This window comes from Tiliqua scincoides, chromosome 1 (assembly GCF_035046505.1).
Source record: "Tiliqua scincoides isolate rTilSci1 chromosome 1, rTilSci1.hap2, whole genome shotgun sequence".
Classification (NCBI taxonomy): Eukaryota; Metazoa; Chordata; class Lepidosauria; order Squamata; family Scincidae; genus Tiliqua; species Tiliqua scincoides.
In genome coordinates this window covers 229,471,907-229,494,946 of record NC_089821.1, presented here as the reverse complement: position 1 = coordinate 229,494,946, position 23,040 = coordinate 229,471,907, and the positions used below count along the sequence as shown (strand labels likewise).

General features: G+C 41.3%; 1 protein-coding gene across 2 annotated transcripts in view; it reads left to right on the top strand.

Moving 5' to 3' along the window:
* ARID4B (AT-rich interaction domain 4B) overlaps window positions 1–23,040 on the top strand; it is a 114,554-nt gene that overhangs the window by 37,599 nt on the left and 53,915 nt on the right. For both annotated transcript variants that reach the window (XM_066616983.1, XM_066616978.1), the window contains exons 3-7: window positions 10,103–10,213; window positions 13,216–13,281; window positions 20,667–20,757; window positions 21,610–21,689; window positions 22,230–22,321. In XM_066616983.1, the coding sequence (XP_066473080.1) occupies window positions 10,103–10,213; window positions 13,216–13,281; window positions 20,667–20,757; window positions 21,610–21,689; window positions 22,230–22,321 (440 nt within the window). The remainder of the gene's footprint in view (window positions 1–10,102; window positions 10,214–13,215; window positions 13,282–20,666; window positions 20,758–21,609; window positions 21,690–22,229; window positions 22,322–23,040) is intronic.

The window sequence follows — 23,040 nt, the reverse complement described above, 5'->3', positions numbered from 1 at the left end:
GCCCTAGCCCCTCCCCCACAAGAACTTCCTGAGGGAGTAAAGCTCCCTCAAAGTTTGAGAACCTCTGATGTATAGGATTGCTTTAATGTGATTAGTTTTATGCATACCACAGTTTTTTTACTTAAATGCCAATCGAGTATACTGCAGATGGAGAAGGGGGCGGGAATGTCTTTGTCTAGTCCAAAAGTACCATATTCTTAGGTCTTGGTGCACGCACATGCAAACTAACTTATAAATGTTTATTCAAGCATAAAGTATATACAGTATCATTATAGCAAATGAAAAGACTTTCACTTACTAAATACTGGTGCCTGAGAGTAAACCTGAGACTGGAGAATAAACCTGCTGTGTCCTCAGTTGGTTCCTACCCACCTCTTGTAACTTTTAAAGCAACAACATGTGTTTTTATTTTGTAAAGGATTTTCAAGCTTAATTTTGAGTATAAGCAATTTTAGCTTTATGAATTGACTCTGGAATGTAACCCTCATGTTAGATGCAGGCTGACTGTAGTAACTTCTGTAGATGTTTCTTTCATTTTCATTTTTCTGAGGAATTTGAATCTCTGTGTCAGAAAGTAATGTACAAAGTAGCCCTCAACATGGAATGATCTTCTAGTTTAGTTGCGTACAGGCTGTATTAGCTATGCAAAGGCAAGAACATAACAGAGGTATGTCCTGTCATGTGTCTTGATCATGCTTCTGTGTATCTTAAGACAGAATTGTACAGGCCACAGTTGCTGTAGGCTTGACCCTCCTCTTGCTCTTGCCATGGAAGCAAGAGAGTAAGAAAAGGAGGGGACAGGACCAGGGGCATAGGGAAAGCAGTGGAGTTCGGGACATTGATGAAGTGGCCAAATTATTTGGAATCCTGTCCTCACCCAGTACTACTTCCTACCTTCCGCACCCAGCTTAACCCAATTCAGTCACCAGTCTAGCATCCAGAGCCATTAAGCCCTAGCAAGGGAACATAGCTTATGTAGTGACATGTGTGGCATGGAACTACATCACTCTGCCATGATTTATGCCCAGCAAGGCAGTTTTTGTATAAGGATCCTCTTAATAGGACTAGTGAAGCAGGGTGGAAATGAAAAGGGAGAAAAAAGGGAACATTTCTTCATCTTCACCAGTGTCTTGTTTTTTCCCTTCTGAAGTTTATTTTCAGGTCATTCACAAAAATGTGACAAAAACTGGCAGAACTACAGTACAAAGGCCCCAGTATTTTTTTTTTTTAATTTTGATTTGTAAATGTGGAGCTACACTTGTTTCCTTATCTACCCCTTACAGATAGGGGATAGTGCGTACTCTAAGTATGGTGTTCACATTTAAACAACTTGCTCAATACAGTGACCTGTGATATGATACCATGTTAGTTCTTAGGATGCATTGCGTTCTTGTTCAATCAGTGAAGCTATCTGATCTTAATGGTCAAAAAGAGTTTTCTGTACATATTGTATATCAAATGAAACCATTTCGGATTCTCCAAAGACTGATAGTATTCCAACAGAAGAGATAGTTATTGTTTGTCTAGCAGCATTTGTTTGTTTCCATAAGCAGCATGTCTTCAACTGTGTGTTTTTTGGGAGAATTTCATTTGTAGAAACAATTCCTGGCATGTTGAAATGTGTCAAGCTCCTTCACACCAGTTGAATTTTTCAGCCAGTTGGAATTACCAAGAATCTTGGTGCTATTAATCCCCAGTTTTCCAGCTCATGCACTTCACTTCGGATTTTGAAATATAATTTTCTGTAAATTCAAGCTTTTATCTCTCTGTTGATATTCATTTTTTTGTGCAATTGCGGAACTAGAAACACCTTTCAAAAAACTAATAATTCTCACATTTTGATAAAAGTGATGACATTAAACGCTAATATAAAAGTTGTACTGAACTGTAGCAGAATATATTGCATAACAAATACTGTATAGATTGTATTCATATAATTGCAGTCTTAAGCATTTAGTAGAGCGGGACATTTCTTAGTAAATACAAAAGATTACTCTGCACATCTGCCATTATTTTTTCAAGTGTATTCCATGTTCACATATGAAAATAGCCTGGTCGAATTTTTTAAGCAATGTGCATATTTTATTTTGTATTTAAAACATTTTTACGAAACCTTTCCTGCCTAGGGCAACCCAAGGCAGCTTACCATCAGATAAAAACAACAAGAAGGTTCATAAAACAATCAAATTTAAATTAAACTAATTAAAAGGCAGCAAAAACTTACCAAAATCCACAATAGAAAAACACTGTCTCCCACTCACCATGACAGACATCAATTCCCCCCCAAACATTTTGTAACTTATTTTAAAACATTTTTCACCTTGCCAAAACATCTCACTTGGAATCTGTATAACAACTAAAACAAAAACTTGATTGTTAAAGTGGTGAAGTTGCCTAATAGTGGTAACTGCTGACGATGGAGGATGAAGCAGGTGCTATTTGCTTGAAGACTGCTTTTTTGAGGACCATTGCTACTGGCCTCTGGTGAGCACACAAGTGTAATCACTTCTTAAGACTGCTATAATTGTAGATTATAATTAGCATGTCTAGGAAGGAAATGGTGTGCAAAATGCACATATAGCAATGGTTCTCACACATTTAGCACTGGGACCCACTTTTTAGAATGAGAATCTGTCAGGATCAGGAAGTCATGTCATGACCGGAACTGACATCATCAAGCAGAAAAATTTTAAAACAATCCTAGGCTGCAATCCTACCCATACTTACCCTGGAGTAAGTCCCATTTACTACCAATTAAAAGAATATACATAGTAGCTTGTTAAAAGTACAGGTCTGTAACATTTCTCCAAATGCAGTCACATACCATGGTAGTATCAAGTCTAAAATATTAAAAATAAAGTATTGAAATGAATGGGGACCCACCTGAATTTGGTTCATGACCCATGTAGTGGGTCCCGACCTACAGTTTGAGAAACACTGACATATAGAATACGGGGGGGCCCCCATAACCTTGGATCTTGTATCTGCAGTTTCACTCATCCGTGGGTTGGCTCCAGGGCCCCTCAGCATGCAACGACCTGTGTGACCCCCCCTCCTCTTGGAGGCAATGGCAGCTCCACTCCCTTCACTTCTGGAGGCGAGTCTGAGCCCAGCAGAGGACGTCCATCCCCGGCCTTTGCCAAGTTCATATTGAACTTGGAAGTGCAAATAATATGACTTTTGGTTTCACAGAGAAATCGGAAGTGATGTTTTCAGTGCCTCATTAGGAGGCCTCTGGAGAGGGTCCCCGGATCGCGGGGATGGGTATTTGCCTGTATCCATGGTTTCTGCTATCTGCAGGGGTTCAAGAACGGAACCCCCTGTGGATATGGGAGCATGCCTATATTCTCATTTGTCCATGCATGTGCCGTCTCTCTTTTACTGTGTGTGCATATGTTGATGGGAGCACAGAGGCATCATTAAATGCGTCTCCTGTTACTATTTACTATAGTTTGCATGAATTTCCTATATGGAAGGTCTATAGGAAAGTTGTCCTGTTTTAATTGTGTCTTAGTTTTGCATAAAGACTGTGCATGTACATTTTGCAGAATCTAGATGCAGAAATAAATCATGCTGCAAGTTATTGCAAATGAAATAGCCATAGAGGATTTCTGCATTCTGATGCCTGAGGGCCCAAATTTCCAGTGCTGATGCAGGCCCAAGGAAAGAGAGCAAATGTTCCCTTATCTTGAGGAGGACTCTATGACTGCCTCCCCACCGCAGGATGCAGCACACGCCCCATTGGCATGGCTGCACTGGCACTGGAAAATTGGGTAGGATTGGGCCCTTAGTCTACACATTGTGAATAACAACAAGATATTAAATGTTCCTTCTGTTCATTTTCAAGCATAGTTGTTTCTGATATTAATGTCAGAAATTCTGATTCACGAGGTCCAGGGGTTTATGTTCAATCAGTTTTCCTCCACTCAGTGATCCAGTCAGGAAAAGGTTTGGCTGCAGCCATTTATTAGTCTCCTTCAGACAACAAATTTATATTAATTCCAGTTTGTGGTTAACATAGTCTTTGTGTTTTGTGGTGCAGGTGCTTTTTCAGTAGTTCTGAGTTTCACTGCCATAGGATGGATTTTTTCAATCCTATAATTCAAGTATAGTACTGTACTTCTGGGTTCATGAAAAAGAACCTTTTTTTTTTAAAGTATTGTCCTGCTTCTTCTAGTCTTTAAAGTATCTTCTCAAGTGTTAAGAGAGAGAATTTTTGTTAGTGAATGAGCATATTATCAATGCTTACCTTTACTCCAGGAATCTGGCAACTCCTGCGACGCCGCTGGAACCAACCATATTGGCCTCTGCCTTTCCATTGGACCATTTCAGCAACGTGGAGAGGGGGAATTTGCTGCATGGGAAACAGTCTATCCTCCATATCTACTTTACCCAGGCTTCGCGCACTGGAGAGGACACTCTGTTCCAGAACCACCATTCAGAGCACGATACCATAGTCTTCTGAGACTGAAGGATGCCAGCAACATCTCCATAGGGGAAATAGTACAGTGAGACTGTCCAGTTTAGTTTCACTCATTTCTCTTCGGTCATAGGGACAGGTGTGGCCTTGAGATACTTTAGCTGGCTCCACTTTTGAATATAAAGCTTGGTTATAATCAGGTTTATCTAACCCTTCTTGGAGCACTGCAGTATGAGCCTTGGATATATTTTATTGTTGGCATTTTCTTCTGCTCTAACTTATATGTTTCTTCCAATCCAGTCTGAATTCTTTCAGCTAAGTTCTACTTGGTCCTTTCTCTTTGATTAGTAGTGTTTGTGAATCCTTTTGTTGTCATTTAAATTTCACAGAAATGGGTACAACTTGTCCTTGTACAAGTTTGCACATTTATTTTTGTCTTTTTCAGTTGAGTTCAGACCTAATTCTCTTTATTGAAAAGTTTTATTTGGAGGCCCCTGGATTGATATCCATGCAGCTTGCTTACTCTACAGTAACTTTGCACAACTCCACCTTTTCTTTTGTTATACAGTGTGGGCAGCCTCTTCTATCCTTTCACTTTGTTTAGGCAACAAGCTTCTGCTTTCTTCCTTTTGCTGCAGCATAGTTGAAATCACTCTCATGGCCTTGCTGTTTTGACTGTTATCTCCTTATACGCTTTTTGGCCAAGTGTCCAGTTTTTAGATCTCTGTGGTCAGTGGGACACTGTGCTTACAAACTGCAGCTGAGTAAACGTGTTCACATTGAATGTACTTTTTCAAAGTCTGAAGCTTTTGTGGCGGGCTTTGTCTTTATTTTTTACATTCATGTGAGTCTCGTTTTCTAGATGTAAATCTTTTAGGTGTCGTCTTAATGATTTTTATAGCTGTTGTCGATTTTATACCTGTTTTATTTTATTATTTTATTTTATTTATACCTGTTTTATTTTATTTTTTATTTTATTATATTTTAACCAGCTCTGCAGTTTTTGCCCAGATCAGATTTCCTTATGCCAGTGACTGCCTTTGAATTTTTTTTCTCATTTATTTCATAAACAAATCTCTCAGCGTATCTGGAACATTACCAAATGAGCAGTACTCAGCTTTTTGAGTTCAACTGCATAGTCTGACTCTCCTCTTCTCATTCTATTATGGAATTTTAAAAGATCCATAATAATGTTTGGCTTTGGAGTACGGTATAATGTTCTGTTAAAGGTATCACAAATCTGCAAAAAATCTTATCTCCTGGCTTTTGAGTTTGAAGAAAACTTCTTAAAAAGGAATGTGTTTGCTGCCATAGATATTAAGAAGTTTCTGGATCTTTGTTTTTGTTTTGGTCCTGATTAGTAGTGTCATCATTTGCTGGAAAATAGTGTATTTTCTCAACCTTTTGGCTAAGATCATGCGAAACATTCTCTATTATAGTATTTTGCTGCTAGTCCTCTTTTTCTACACCAGTGTTTCTCAAGCTGTAGGTTGGGACCTACTAGGTGGGTCACAAGCCAGTTTCAGGTGGGTCCCCATTCATTTCAATGTGTATTATATTTTTAATATATTACACTTAATGCAACTTGGCATGTGACTATGTTTGGTGAAATGTTGCAGATTTGTACTTTTAACAGGCTACTATATATATGCATTTTAACAATGATGGTCAATGGGGCTTATTCCAGGGTAAGTGTGAATAGGAGTAGAGCCTTTGAGATGTTTGGGGAATTTTTATAAACAGATCAGCAACTGCTTAGGAGGGTTTTTCTTTATTTTAATTAAATTTTTAAACTTATTGTAAAGTTTGATTTTGATTTTTGATTGAGATTTGATTTTGTTGCGGTGTTAAATTTTTCCTGCTTGATGATGTTACTTCCAGCCATGACATTACTTTCCAGGTTAATGATATCATTTTCCAGTGGGTCCTGATAGATTGTCATTCTAAAAAAGTGGGTCCTGGTGCTAAAAAGTTTGAGAACTACTGTTCTACACCAATGTCAGTTTTTCCTTAAGTTGCTGTAACTATATTTTTTTTATTATCATTTTCATATAGAAACCTGGGTTCTAGAAAGAAAGACTGTTAATTAGTTAGAAAGAATTAATAGTCTTTCTCAGACAAGCATGTTTCTTTATTGTAGTGTCGGGGTGTGCGGTCAGGGCACCCCAATGAGAGGCCTCAGATTTGGTCAGGGGAAGGGGGTTAAGGCACCCTGGTCCTTCTCCCTGCCTTGGCTGACCTGTCTTGAGTCCTGGGCAGGAGCTGTTGGTTGCACAGCCTCCTGCCTTGCCTCCAGCTCTGTGCTGCTTTTTCATCACAGGCCTCTTGCCTCTTATGGGACTGCCTCCCTTCCCTGGCCCCTCCTCTTCCTACTGAGAGGGTTGACAATGCCTCCCTGTTAAAGGGGCCCAGCCCTGGGCCTCACCTGACCGTGTCTCCCTTACACAAAGACTTGCCTCAGGACCCTGGCTTTTGGTCCTGGCCCCCCTCCTGATGTAGGGCAACCCCGCTGACTGGTCCCTCCCCAGAGTTTGGCCCCCTGGTGGTTGCTGCGCCACCTGGTTCGGGTTGGCTCCTCCCTTGCCTCTTGGCCCCAGCAGCTCACACCATCTCTTGGTGATGTCATCAAGGGGCGCTGCTTCTCTCGGGCTGAGGCCCGGCCTAGGGGGCATTGCGGAGGAAAGGGCCTCCTGGTCCCCTAGGGCCATCTCACCCTGTGGCTCTCCTCCCCCGGTAAGTCGGGGATCCTGGGGTGAAGAGGGACCCCGACATCTAGTACAACACTAAGGGCCCAATCCTATCCAATTTTCCAGCACTGGTGCAGCAGCAATGCAGCCCCAAGGTAAGGAAACAAATATTCCCATACCTTAAGGAGGCCTCTGTGACTGCTGTCCCACCACAAGATGCAGTGCATGCCCTATTGGCACAGCTGTACCAGCCCTGGAAAATTGGTTAGGATTGGGCCCTAAGTTAGGAACTTAAAGGAAAGGAAAGGGTGGAACCTAACTCTTGCTCTTTTTAGAAGATGCTAACATTTCACTCTTTAATTTCACTCTATAAGGGGGATAGGATAACAGGATCTCCAATTACTGTTAACTTTAAGAAGTGCACTGATACATCCAGTTGAAACTTTGTTCAGATTGATAAGTATTCAAAATGTGTGCAGCTCTTTAGACTTAAATCAAATTTTATGATAGGACTGTTTTTTTTTTAAATCTCTAAGACTACAGAGTTATTGAGAATATATACTACTGTTAAAAAAAGTTCACAAAGCATAGTAAAGTAAATGAAATAATTATTCCTTGTTCCAAAAAGGTTTATAGTGTCACAGTGACAACAGAGACAGAAGCAAGCAGTCATGGAAAAGAATACTGTACTGAGATGAGTAGGAACAATTGCTTTACCATGCTGAATAGTTCAGTGGTTCCCAAACTGTGGGTTGGGACCCTCTGGTGGATTACGACCTAATTTTTGGTGAGTCGCCAAAGGGTGATCAGATAACTAATTGCTTCAAGCAGTGAGGCTATTCAGAAATCGGATACTGTAGCTGCTAATTACCCTGCAAAGAGCTCAGCTCCTGCAGTTTGCAAGCTTATGTAAATATAGGGACATAAATGTTTGAAGGTCTTTTGTTCTGGTTATTACTTATAAATATTATTTCTTTCTAGATCTTCTTTTTTAAAAAGTCTGGTAAACCTAGATGAGACCCAATAGAGTGTCATTTTAAAAAGTGGGTCCTGGTGCTAAAAAGTTTGGGAACCACTACCTTAGTTCTTGCCAGTAAGAAAAGAGAATTTTTGTGTTGCCTAGAGTGTGTTTTGTCTATTCTTGGAATATTTTGGGGAGAAGAAATTATAGAATTAGGAGAGACCAGTGTTCCCTTTAAGTTGTGTGGCCATGCAGCTGAAAGTTCTGTGAAGCTGAAGTCAACACAGTTCAGGGCTTGGTGTTCCCCGAAGTCTGACAATGGTGTATGACATCATCACCATACCTCCGTAAGTGCCTCAGAGCTTTGGTGCAGCAGCGAAGCACTGGCACGGACTCCTTCGGGGGGATATCAGGAGAGACCAAATGGATCACTTAGTCTAAGCCTTCACTGAGACAGAGTACCCCGTGCCCAAAGCTTGGACCTTGTTTTACTGTCCAATCTAATCTTCCCCCACGCTATAGCATGCAGGTGTGTCAAAATAGGCAGCATTGTATGCTGTGGGGGTGTGAATCAGGAAGCTTGGAAGAGGCACAGGAAAATATTTTCCCTTGCATCTATGTAAGCCCCTCAATTGCATGTGGGTCTCCTAGGACCAACACCAGCTATATGGCTAATGCAAGACCAAGGAGAGAAAGGTGTGTCACTTGTGATGGGATATACCCTCTCTCTCCCAGACACACCTCCTTCCCTCCCCCTAGTCCACCCAGGAATGCCTCTCCTTGCCATCGTTCTTACTTTGGCAAGATAGAGGTGAACCATCAGAGAGCCCTTGGAGCAACTGGCAGCTTCTCTGTGCAGCACTCTTGTAATGGGCCTATAGGATTGGGTCATTAATATAATGCCTACTTCAGTATATTAAATGCTGCTTAAAGGACAGTGGGGTAAATTGGTTGTTCTTCTCTACCAACTCTGGAATGATATATTGTATCTGATTTTAGGCCTGTGATCCTTAATTGGATTGGGCAAAGAAGTGTGAATTGGGATGGAGACGGAGTTGGAAATTTCCTCCTCTCCACCCTATCCCTCTTTTCCCCCATATGAAATTTTTGTGAGTTTCAGAACTAATATCATCCATATTGCAGAATTCTACAATGAATTTGTAGCAGAGCCTGGTCAGGCTTATCAGGATTTCTTTTGAAGTGAAACACTCTCAAATGATGTGAACAATCTGATTATTTCTTTAGAAATCTGGAAATCTATAATGTTAATCTTTTTTGAATCTGGGATCTGGTAGCCCTGTTAGATTGCAAGATGAATGTTCTGGTTATGAAACGGTGGGCCATATAGAAACATGTCAAAAAACATTCTCTTTTGCATGACAGTTAAAATGAAATGTTCTTCTGATATGAGAAGCTGACAGAAAATTGCATGTCTTCTGTCTGTCACCATTTGGCTATTGCTAGAGATTTATTTGTAGGCCCAATTATGTGTTAAGGAAAGAGCAGTGAGACTAGAGTACCCAGTATGTTTCCAGAGAAAAACAGAAGGGCAATGGTAGAAACAATTCTAGAAGAATAAAGCATTAAAAAGTCACTTCTGACTTCACAGTAAAACCGAAAGTAACTTTTTTTACTGTCAGGCGAAGAAGACCCTCCAGAGCTGAGAGCAGAGGGGTGCCTGGGGGTGGGATCAGCAGACCGATATGGGCCCCCCATACATTAAGTTAGGAGATATCAATACTGTTATTATTTTTCTCAAAAGTCTCTTTTTATTAAATTCTTCATCATGTTCTATTCATTTTTCCGATTTGTATTTTAATTGCTTTCAGCATGATAAGGATCAGTAGCTTGATTATTCTCAGTTTTAATAGAAATAAATATGGTGTCTCCTAGGACCAGGAAATAGTACTGCATGGCTAACTTTTTTAAGTGTAATGTTACTGTTTTTGAAATGACTGACTGACTATGTGTGATACAATTGTCTGGAAGGAAGGAGATTAAAAAGTCAGTTGTGTTCCCTTTTGTCCCTTCTAGGCCCTTGATGAGCCTCCATACTTGACAGTGGGTACTGATGTGAGTGCTAAATATAGAGGGGCCTTCTGTGAGGCCAAGATCAAGACAGCAAAAAGACTGGTAAAAGTCAAGGTATGTTACGTATATATATTTTTTAAAAATTATGTACTTGCTTCTCCAGTGTACATGCCTTCCAGTGTTGCATTCTGAGGGGCGTGAACAGGATAATTTCTTTATTAGACCTGAGAGACAAACTCTTTCCTGCTCCATAGATTACCCAGCTTGCAGCTGAGGATTTGTAACAGCCTATAACAGGGTGGAGTGGAGACAAAACTAAGCAGTAATAGCATGCTAGTGGTTTATTTTATAGAAGCTCCAAAAGGTAGTTGTGCTTAATCTTGTCTCATTCTCCAACCTTTCTACTATGGTGTTCTCCCAACCTGTTCATCACATCGCCTTCAACTTTGCTCATAGTCCACCATATCAATATTCTGCCTATGGAGAATGCCAACATTATGCCTATGGAGGCAAACAAATCAGTTGGCTTTCTATATCCACTATAAATGCATTCTCTCCTCCTTTTCATTTGCCATCTACAAAGCTAAACAGTGCTACAGGCCTCTCTATACCAGCTCATGGTGCCTTTTGCTACCTTTGATTCCCTGCTAAGGGATGCTCCTCCCTTCCTCTCCTCATTCTCTGCTCTGCCCAATTAATACTTTGCTTCCTTCTTCAGAACCAACAAACTATCCATTCGCATCTTGCCTCCTGTGTCTTCCAGACTCTTCCAGCCCTCCCACCTCCTTCCTCAACCCTTTCTTCTTTTTCTCTACCTCACTTAACAGGACGGCTGCCTGTCATCTTCACTGAATCCCTACACTTGCCCCCTTGATCTTGTACCATGTTGACTCCTGGTTGCCATCTCCCCATAGTCATCTGTCTTCTCCTACTCATCAACCTGCCCCTCTCTTCTTGTCTTTTTGTATTCATAAACACCACTGTCTCCTCTATTCTTAAAAAGTCATCCCTCTTCCCATCCTCTGCAAGTCAATCTCCCTTCTTCAGTTTTGCCTCCAAACTTCTACAACTATCCCTGTTCCCCGCTACCTTGATTTCTCACCACCAATCCTGCTCTTGACCCCGCCAACAATCTGACTTTACCCATTGCACTCCCTTGCAGATGCCTTCCCCCAACATCATCAGTGGTCTCATTACTGCCAAATCAAACAGTCTCTTCTGATTTTCAACTTTCTAGATCTCATGGCTGCATTGTTTCTATGGATGGTTGTTCCTTGCCCTCTTTTTCTCTCTCTGTTGGAGTCCCTCAGTGCTCTGTTTTTGAATCCTTGTTGTTCTCTCTTTACATAGTGTCATCAAATCCGGTGGCATTCAACATCACCCACACATGCACAATAGCCAGCTATGCCACTTTACCCCAAAGTTTCTCCCATCATCTAATCCATAAGAACATAAGAACAGCCCCACTGGATCAGGCCATAGGCCCATCTAGTCCAGCTTCCTGTATCTCACAGTGGCCCACCAATTCTCCATAATGCTCCCTGCCTGCCTGATACTTCAGCTTGAAAGCTTCATTCTCATCTGAAGCTGACTACGTCCAAAACTGAAATTCTTGTCTTTTCCTCAAGTCCTACTCCCCTCACATTCTCTCCTTAGCCACTGACAACATTACCATCCTCCTTGTAGAGCAGGCATATACTTTTGACTTAATCTTTTACTCTTGGCAATGGGGGATCTTCACCCTGTTGACTTCCTTTCCTCCTCCCCTCCACCTCACAGGGCTGTTGTTGTTTCTGTATCCATGCTAAGTTTAATTGTACCACTCTACATTTGGAAATGAAGAAAATTCATGATGAAAGAAAAGCTATTGTTTAATGTAGGTGCATGCTGTTTTGTGTGATAGCAAGCTGTTAATACATTTCTCTTTTTAGGCCCTAGTTGCAGAGTTGGGTCTTCAGCATTTAACTGCATACATAAACACATGTTTTTGCTCAAATCCTATTTATTGCAAAGAAGCTTGTCCAGGAGAAGTTTTCAGAGGGTTTTTTTTTTTAATTAACCCCTATTGCAAATATTATTTGCAATAATAATTTGTCTGTTGTCTGTTTTGAAACCTTTTGCATTTTACTCTTTATCTCAAGTTTGTTCAGGAATGTAACCATAGTTACCAAAGCTTAAAAGCATGAATTGGTTAATCAAAACGATCATTAATGTGATCATTAATCGCATTTCAAAAATGTGTAGTTTTAAAAACAAAACATCCAATTAGGCAAGCAGCAAATAAATTAGGTTTTTTGCCAAGTAAAATTATTTCATAACATTTGCTTAATATGAGATGTGGTTTTTTTATTCATCTGTACTTTACATATTTTGATATAAGTTTTCTACAATCCTGAAATATTTCATCCATCAGTTCCATATAAGCCGTTCTTTTTCCAGCTCTGCAGAGTGTGAGGGCTTAGTGCTCTTCCACATAATTTAAAATATGTGTGCCTCATTCCATCATGCAGATGTTGGCATGTTTGCAGAATCTACCTGGTGGCAGCAATATTGGCAGTAGTATGCCTTAAAACCAGCATTGGCAGGAGTGGAATTTGAGAACCATACACATAAGATTTCTACCAAAACTTCGTGGTAGAACCTTGTGTGTATTGGGAGAAAGGTATCCATTCAGCCACAAAAAAAGGAGATAATTAACTGCCATGTGCCTTGCTTACTTTTGGAAGAATCCCATAGATGCTGCAAATACACCCAAATCAGACAATTAGAACGTGAAATTATTTGAATTGCCTTGATTGTGGCAGTCACTTGTGTTCCTTACTCGCACCGCTTTCCCAAGGAGAGCATTCTGCATATTCTTTGACTGCTAGTCTAATGACATAGGGCCCAATCCTATCCAGTTTTCCAGAGGCATTCACAAGACCACCTGAAGCTATGGGAATATTTGAACCTCAGGGCTGCATTGCAGCTGCACCGGTACTGGAAAGTTGGATAGTATTTGGCCATCCAAATAATCTGCAGCTACTGCAGACTCCTTAAACTCAAGATGAGAATTAGGTTGTTATATTTATTTATACTGGTACTGCTTTAACTGTCCATTGAATTTTGTGTTCTAGGTAACATTTAGGCATGACTCATCAACTGTGGAAGTTCAGGATGATCACATAAAAGGCCCTTTAAAGGTAATATATTTGTTTAGACAAGAAAATAAGTAGTTCCTTGAAAATCATAAGAACATAAGAACAGCCCCACTGGATCAGGCCATAGGCCCATCTAGTTCAGCTTCCTGTATCTCACAGCGGCCCACCAAATGCCCCAGGGAGCACACCAGATAACAAGAGACCTCATCCTGGTGCCCTCCCCTACATCTGGCATTCTGACTTAACCCATTTCTAAAATCAGAGTGTTGCGCATACACATCATGGCTTGTACCCCATAATGGATTTTTCCTCCAGAAACTTGTCCAATCCCCTTTTAAAGGCGTCTAGGCTAGACGCCAGCACCACATCCTGTGGCAAGGAGTTCCACAGACCGACCACACGCTGAGTAAAGAAATATTTTCTTTTGTCTGTCCTAACCCACCCAACACTCAATTTTAGTGGATGTCCCCTGGTTCTGGTATTATGTGAGAGTGTAAAGAGCATCTCCCTATCCACTCTGTCCATTCCCTGCATAATTTTGTATGTCTCAATCATGTCCCCCCTCAAGCGTCTCTTTTCTAGGTTGAAGAGGCCCAAACGCTGTAGCCTTTCCTCATAAGGAAGGTGCCCCAGCCCCGTAATCATCTTAGTCGCTCTCTTTTGCACCTTTTCCATTTCCACTATGTCTTTTTTGAGATGCGGCGACCAGAACTGGACACAATACTCCAGGTGTGGCCTTACCATAGATTTGTACAACGGCATTATAATACTAGCCGTTTTGTTCTCAGTACCCGTCCTAATGATCCCAAGCATAGAATTGGCCTTCTTCACTGCTGCCGCACATTGGGTCGACACTTTCATCGACCTGTCCACCACCACCCCAAGATCTCTCTCCTGATCTGTCACAGACAGCTCAGAACCCATCAGCCTATATCTAAAGTTTTGATTTTTTGCCCCAATGTGCATGACTTTACACTTACTGACATTGAAGCGCATCTGCCATTTTGCTGCCCATTCTGCCAGTCTGGAGAGATCCTTCTGGAGCTCCTCACAATCACTTCTGGTCTTCACCACTCGGAAAAGTTTGGTGTCGTCTGCAAACTTTGCCACTTCACTGCTCAACCCTGTCTCCAGGTCATTTATGAAGAGGTTGAAAAGCACCGGTCCCAGGACAGATCCTTGGGGCACACCGCTTTTCACCTCTCTCCATTGTGAAAATTGCCCATTTTCAATATACTTGAAATCAATATACTTGCAGTAATAGTTCAGAAGGTTGGATGTAATTATGAGGCAACACAAATATCCAGTGTAAAAATTTCCTCCTGGACTATGAAAATGTGTTAAGTAGGATGCAATGTAGTGTGTACAATATTAAAATTGGGCTGGGCTGTTTTAATATGTAGAATTTAGAAAGTGATAATTTATCTCTGGCACAGTACGTGTGGTGACTAGAATAGTTTTTGAAAACATTTGGCTGGGATCCAAAGGAAGGACACATAATGTTCTGAATATGCACCAAGACTCTCTTGACCCTTTGTGCTGTAGCCTCTCTTGCTTCCTGCACTCCAGAAATGTTCATTGCTGAGGGTCACACGACCTACAGAATAGTGTTTAGCAGTGATGGTGAACCTTTTAGAGACCAAGTGCCCAAATTGCAACCCAAAACCCACTTATTTATCGCAAAGTGCCAACACGGCAATTTAACCTGAATACTGAGGTTTTAGTTTAGAAAAAACAAATTGTACATTAACATCTTTGTGCTGCTTCCCTCAGCCTGTGCTGTGCAGTGTAGAGTGCTGGCTGGATGGCTGGATGGCTATATGAGCGGCTGGAACATAGGAACATAAGAACATAAGAAGAGCCCACTGGATCAGGACAATGGCCCATCTAGTCCAGCTCTTGTATCTCACAGTGGCCCACATCTATAATAAGGAGGTAGCACATACCCATCAGGGCTAGTAACCCGTAATTGACTTTTCCTCCAGAAATTTGTCCAATCCCCTCTTAAAGGTATCTAGGTTAGATGCCATCACCACATCCTGTGGCAAGGAGTTCCACAGGTTAATTACATGCTGGGCAATTGTGCTCACTGTGTACACGCTGGGCGATTACATGCTGGGTAAGTGGGTCCTCTTTTATTGAGCAGGGGGAGAGTAACTGGTCTTCTGCACCCCAGCAGTGTCTTTTCTGGTGGCTGTCTGCGGGTGTTCTTTTGCTTCTTTTTACATTGAGAGCCCCTTAGGGACAGGAAACAGTTAGAAAAGTGAAATATAAATACTGTCAATAATAGTAATACTGTGCAAGATTGCATTTATTCTTTTATTAAGCTAGCAGTATCCTAGTTGGATAGCTGCATCATGCTGTATTTCATGCTCACAGCTATGTGAAATTCTGCATGCACTTCTTTTCCAATAGGATTGGAGAAGCAATTCTGTGGTTTACCTTTAAGATCATATAAAAATTAGTTTTGTGTGACGTTCTTACAGATAAGCCTCCAGCGGGCAACAAAGCAGGGCCAGCAGCATGTGCAAAGCCCACGCTGTGGCCAGAATGCTCTACTCCCCTCCAGCTCTGCTCTCCTCCAGCTAGGCCACTCTGTGAGCTATGCTCCCCTCCAACCTAACTCCTCTCCGACCCCGCCATGGGAATGTCCGTGCTGCACCCTCAGGCGCAATCCTACTCTCACTTTCCTGGGAGTAAGCCCCACTGACTACAATGGACTTACTTCTGAGTAGACATGCACAGGAGTGGGCTCTCAGGCTGCAATCCTAGCTATGCTTTCCTGGGAGCAAGCCCCATTGCCTATAAAGGAATTGACTCCTGAGTAGACATGCATAGGATTGGGCTCTCAGGCTGCAATCCTAGCCACGCTTTCCTGGGAGCAAGCCCCAATGACTTTAATGAGACTTACTTCTTAGTAAGTCAGGACCAGCACCACATGCAGGGCAGGTGTCCCAAAGCCCCAGACAGGGAGAGAGGAAGTGCTCACATTGGGCTGCTAGGCACAGGGGTGGATGATGTGAGAAACATCCTCTCACAGAGCCTCTCAGCCTTCTTCCTTCCTGGGTGGCCTGGCTAGATGGGGCACTTTGGGAGCACACCTGGGTCTTTGACGTCAGCTCACCCCATCTACCTCTTCCCCCTGCTGTCCGTTCCTTCCCCCCTTGGCCTTGCCCCTCCCTTCTTTGCCCCGGCTGCTGCCGAGCACGAAGAGGCTGGCTTTGTGGCTGCACTGGCTCCTCGGGCAGATGCGAGGAGCCTCCTAGAGGCTCGCGCCTGGCAGCTGGGGCGACGGTGCGCATGCGTGCCATAGGTTAGCTACCACCGGCATATAGTATGTGGATGAGTTGGTGAACTCCCATTCACCCCTAAGTGCGTATGAAAATGCCTTCTATTCACGTACTGTGCTATTTGGATCCCAGCTGCTGTTCTGTATAGTGTCTTGCTATAGCTCTTTCTAGTGACAAAAACAAAACAAAACTGCAGCACCAGAAAGACACGTATGGCACAATCCTAACCCCTTATGTCAGTGCTTTCCAGCACTGATATAAGGGTGATGCAGCTCTGAGGTAAGGGAACAAACATTCCCTTACTTTGAGGAGGCCTCCATGAGTGACACCCAACTGCAGGATGCAGCACATGTCCCATTGGCACCGCTATGCCAGTGCCGGAAAGCACTGACATAAGGGTTTAGGATTGCGCCTAACCCCTTAGGCCTAGGATAATCTTCAAAGTTTCAGTCTTCAAGCCAGAATTCAAAGATTTACTCATGTAAGAGGCTTGTAGGAGCCTATATGAATGTTATTGTCAAATGTTCAACTTTTTTTACATCTTTGAACAGTTGGTCCCCAGCCCTTATCACAACTACTTCTAAACCCCCTCACATTTGAAGAGCACTTTGCTATGTGGCATGGAGATCTACTTTTTAGGTTAGTCAAATCTCAAGCCCTTTTGCAGCTCATGAAGCTACTTTCATAGTTCTTTGAATTCTAGCCTGTGGAGACAATTCTGTGCACACTTTCCTAGGAGTAAATGCTGCTGAACACAATGGGACTTATTTCTGAGTAAACATGCATAAGATTGTGCTGCCAGAACAACATCCTAAGCACTCTAACCTTGTTGTTGGCAACCTTCAGTCTCGAAAGACTATGGTATCGCGCTCAGAAAGGTGGTTCTGGAACAGTGTCTAGTGTGGTTGAAAAGGCCAGTTTGGGAGTGACAATCCCTTCCACACTGGGAGCAAGTCACCTTAACAACTCTTACCTACAAGTCACCTTAACATTGATTAGTCTTTCTTATAAATATATTTAGGAACAGAGTGCCTGGTGATTCCTGAAGCAATTTATTTTTCCTTACGTAACTGCTTTGGAAAGTTACTCATTTGGAAAGGAAAATGTTTCAGAATAGAAACTCTTATGAATTTCATAATATTTTATTTTATTTGAGATACCCAGAGTCGAGCAGTTCATTCTCAAAAATCATTCCAAAAAAATCCATATGAATTTTCTGTTCCTCTAACAACAGGCATGTCTTAAGTATGTGCTTCTGTAATTTAGGAACTTTGATTTCATATACGTTCTCTCTAGAGCGCTTCATACTTTGTTTGCAGCAGATAGTCACTACATTAAGAATTACATGCCTTCATCAATAGCATCCGGGGGGGGGCAGGGTGCTAGGTTTTGCAGGGTGCCTAAATGTACCATTCATGTTGCCTCTCCCCCTTGCCATTGGAGCCATTCCAGGCAGCGAGAGCAACAAGTAGGAGACGCCCCCAGATTGCTCTTGCTGCTTGGAATAGCTTCAACAAAAAAGGGGGGCAACGTACAAAGCATGTTGAGGCACTTTGCAAAACGTAGCACCCTTACCCCCTCTTGGGACGCTACTAACCTGCAAATAGGGTTTTTAATAGCTTTATAAACTATCTCTGTCATGAATCAATGATTTTATTACTTTTATAAAATATAAAAATACTTCCGTATTAATATTCAGGACAGTCTGAGGATGTTAGTAAACATAATGGCCACATCTCTCTTCATGGAGCTAGGCACCTTGCTCACACCCTCAGCTGTTGGCAAAATTTACTTAAACTTGTGAAGCAGTTTGGGAGTCAGAATTGCCAGCTGATGCTGCAGAACAATTGAAGGGAAGACAGCATTCGCACTGTGACCTGTATGCACTGGGGGGTGTCAATGGAAACAAGATAGGGGCATCACAACCAGTGCCATGCAAATACATGGTTTGTGAAAAATATCAGGGACATCTAACTAGTCAGCAACTGCACATCTGCACATTGCTGACTGCAGCTCCTCAACCTCTACCAATAGTTCCAGATGTTTATTAAGGACAGGGATTCCCTATCCAATCCCCCCCCCACAACAGCAGGCAGCAGTTCCACCAACCGTATCATTTCAGTGGCGGCTGCTGCTGCTTAAATCACATAAAGGCATACAAACATACAAGTTCCATTGAACTTAATGAAACTTACTTCTGAGTAAACATGCATTGGATTGTGCTCTAACTTTTATCTCATGTTTAGTTTAGTCTCAAATAGTAAGTAGTTTACCGAGTCTTCTGCTAAGTGTCAGTCCTACATTGACTAGGCACCTCATAGTCCAGAGGTTAGCACCCTCTTTCTCAAGTTGAGCTTGTGAAGCTTTCCACCTGTTTGCACCATGTGATGGATGGAGTCTTTGAAAAATGTATAATGTAATGTGGGGGGTTTCACCCTGTATCACAAAAATGAATTTTGTGGGCATAAGTTGTTTGTAAATGAAGCAGGTGTGTCTGTTTAGCTTTACTGTAATGGTGTATGTCTCACTTGCTGTTTTCCTTACCCTAATGTGTAAAACCCACCAATGGCCAATCTAGTAATTTACACAGTGTCTATACTGCAGAAAGATATTGATTGCCTAAGAAAATTTAAAATAAAGCTTTAGAGAAGAAATGGATGATATCACCTTTTCAGAAATTCTAACATTTCATAATGATAAGACATCTTTTCTCTTTTAATCTTTGTTAAGATGCCATGGAGCTGAAATAGCAATGCATACTAGTTCTGACTTTTGGGTCACAGATCTATGAAGTTTATCTAATTTTTGTTTTAGACACCTATTCTGGCAAATGTCTTTGACAGTTAGCTCTTGTTCACCATCTGCTGGTAGTCAAAGGTGGTACTAGGCAGGTCAGCATTTCTGCAAAAGTGTTTTTGGGGATAATTTTGGGTAAAAGTTGAAAACGCAATTCAGCAAGTGACGTATGGCAAATTTAATCAGTGCAGTGCTGATCCTACAACCTTTCTCTTTTGATCTCTTCACCTGGACATTCTTAACCTTTTCGATTTCCATTCTGTCTCTGTATTGCATATAGTATGTTTAATGCCATATTGGTGTATTTGAACACCTGAATTCAGAATGTTTTCAAATTTATCAAGTACCTATATCTGATTCAGTGCTACACCACTGCGAACAGTATAGACTAGAATTCAAGGAGCTGCATGCAGTATTATGTCTTTTCAGGGCTTTTCAGCTCCTTGTGTGCCAAAGACCACTTCTGAACATTGGGGGATCCTCAGCTGAGTTACTCAGTGGAATTATAAAATGATTCTATTCATAGTTCTAAAAGACATTTCAATAGAAATCAATACTGTATCTGAAAAGTGAAATCACACAGACACACCCTGAGATAATCAAGATCATCCAGTCGAATCTTACAAATCTATTATCTTGCAAAGATGGGTGATGCTTAAAACCCTGGGCATTGGCTAAACCTTGGGCATTTGCTTCGGCATGGGAAAGGTGTGATATAAATAGATAGATTGATAAATAAAACACTCAAAATGTCAGAGTACTTTAATGTGGCTAATTTTAGATCCAGTATCCGCAAATTTAATTTGGAAAAAATGCATTTTTTGAAGTCAGTTTCCTCCAGAGAAGTCTCATAAGAACAGCCCCACTTGATCAGACCATAGGCCCATCTAGTCCAGCTTCCTGTATCTCACAGCGGCCCACCAAATGCCCCAGGGAGCACACCTGATAACAAGAGACCTGCATCCTGGTGCCCTTCCTTGCATTGGCGTTCTGACATAGCCCATTTCTAAAATCAGGAGGTTGCACATACTCATCATGGCTTGTAACCTGTAATGGATTTTTCCTCCAGAAACTTGTCCAATCCCCTTTTAAAGGCTGAATAAAGAAATGAATAAAGAAATATTTTAATAATATTAATAAATAATATCTCCAGTTTTCAAACTTTCCCCCAAGTACTCTTTGGGTTTGTCCAGCTATTTTTTTAAAAAATCCTGCTACACGCTATGCTCTGTTAATGAGATTTGATTACAGTAATAGAAATTGAGTTTAACAGAATCAAATTGAAATGTTCAGTGTTTTCTACCTCCTTGGAAAATCCACTAAGCAGCTTTTGTATTTTAGGTAGGAACTGTGGTGGAAGTAAAGAATCCAGATGGAACTTACCAGGAGGCTGTCATCAACAAATTAACAGATGCTAGTTGGTACACTGTAGGTAAGGAAACTTTAACTGCGTTTCTCTTCAGTCCAAAAATTGTCAGAAAAATGTATGATCTTCCATAATCAGTGAAATTCAGACCTTTTAAAATATTTATTGGGAATGTCCTTGATTTTGAAATACAATGGGATCTTGGTATCCATGGATCCAGCATCTGTGGATTTGACTCACCATGGATGCCAGCAGATTTCTGGGATCTCATTTAAACGCCTTTAACAAGAAGAAAAAGGTGCCAAAATCATGTTTCCTACCTTTGTGTGGTTAAACCATACCATTTCTAAGGGTGCATTCCTATCCAACTTTCCAGCACTGAGGCAGCCACAGTGCAGCCCTGAATTAAAAGAACTTTATCTTACCAAGTGTTGTGTGGTAGCAGCCCAAATGGGGCTACTTGGATCTGCACCACCTAAAGAGGTGGCGCAGATCCAAGTAACCTGGTGCTAGTCAGGGTTGCCTGGGAGGGAGCAGCAAGGCCAGATTCGGCCTCCTGAGGCCGACGCACCAACATGCACCGGCCTACCTCGACATCCAAGGACTTGCACCAGGACTTGCGCCTGCCTAGGAAACAATTTGGATTATGCCCTAAAATGTATTTGTTTTAAGTTATATGCTATTGCTATGAATATGCATCCATCTTTGGAGCATTTTGGGTATAATCCAAAGCAGAGTTAGTCATGGGCAGTACTCAATACACACAATTATCTGAGAGTAAATTCTACAGAACACAGAGCAGCATCAGATGTATACGATAATGCAGTAAGTTAAGTTTTGTTATGTACTTATAACAAGTGTACTTAATGGAATCCTTAATTATTATTTATCTGTGTTTCCTTTCACCTTTGGCATCAGTATTTGACGATGGAGATGAAAAAACTCTTAGACGCTCTTCACTTTGCCTGAAAGGAGAGAGACATTTTGCTGAAAGTGAAGTAAGTATTTGTGATTAAATGAGAAACAGAGCATTTAGATACATACTTGAACTAATTTCAGGAAGCTGGAATGGCTGCAGGGATATACATTTTCTAAGCTATTGTTTATATGTTTTAAAATGGGGGGGGGGGAGGTTTGAACTTTTAATTGGCTAATGCTTTAGAAACTACTTCCAAAGCTTTTAGTCCTCTAGTCTAGTTAACACTCAAATGCTCCAAAGATATAAATTTTGTTTAGATCAAGAGTTATTCTGAAAAATAAATGTGTTAGGATGCCCCCAATATTCCTGGTAATGGGTTGTATTGGTAGCAAGGAGTAGAATTCAGTGTTATGGTGCAAGAAAATATACTGAATTCTTGACCTTGTCTGGGTAATTAACTTCAGGGCTGATTTCTCTTTGTATGCATTCTGCCATGTTTGAGTTATGCAAGTGGCAAAATCTATTCCACAGGTTCACTTTCCTATTTAATATATTAAATTTTGTCTCTTGTTTGGGGGGTGGATTCAGATAGTAATTCTTATAATGCTTTTGTCAACAGACACTAGATCAGCTCCCACTTACCAACCCTGAACATTTTGGGACCCCTGTCATAGGAAAGAAAACCAACAGAGGAAGGAGATCTAATCATATGTAAGTTTTACTCGTCACTGTTCTCTGATTTGTTACTATCTTAGTTTTCAAGAGGTTATTTGTAGTTTGTACTATTAAAAAGAAATAATATAAATAGGAAAAAAACATTCATATGTTAAATAACAGGAGCTTATATGAAATCCTTTTGTGGATTCATATTCTTTTCATAAGGCCTGCTGACCTTATGACTTCCCTTGCAGTATCCAAGAGCATTTTCACTGCAGACAAAGTTGAGAAGGAAGTAGGGAGAGGTCAGCACTGAGCTCTTGTGCCTAAGCATCAAATAAGAAGAGGCTTGTGGAATCAAACCAGAAGTACACCTTGTCAAGCATCTGGTTTCCAACAGAGACTAGCCACGAGCTTCTGGGTAGCCCACAAACACAGCATGAAGATAATGCCCTTCCAATGCATGTGAACGTTCAGCAGCATACTACCTCTGCACTTGGGTATTCTATTTCACTCATGGTCTCTCACCCCTGGTAGACAAGCTTGATCCATGAATTGGCATAATCCCCTTTGAAAATCATCTAAGCTCAGCTCTATCTACTACTATGTACAAGGGAAGACCTGCACATGCATTAGAAACTCAAGGCCATCATAATACTCAAACATGGAGTAACCCAGGGAAAGTTATCAGCAGTAGATTCAGAATCCTTTTCAAAAACAAGATTTCTTTACGCATGCATGATTGACTTACAAAATTTGCTATCACAAGATGT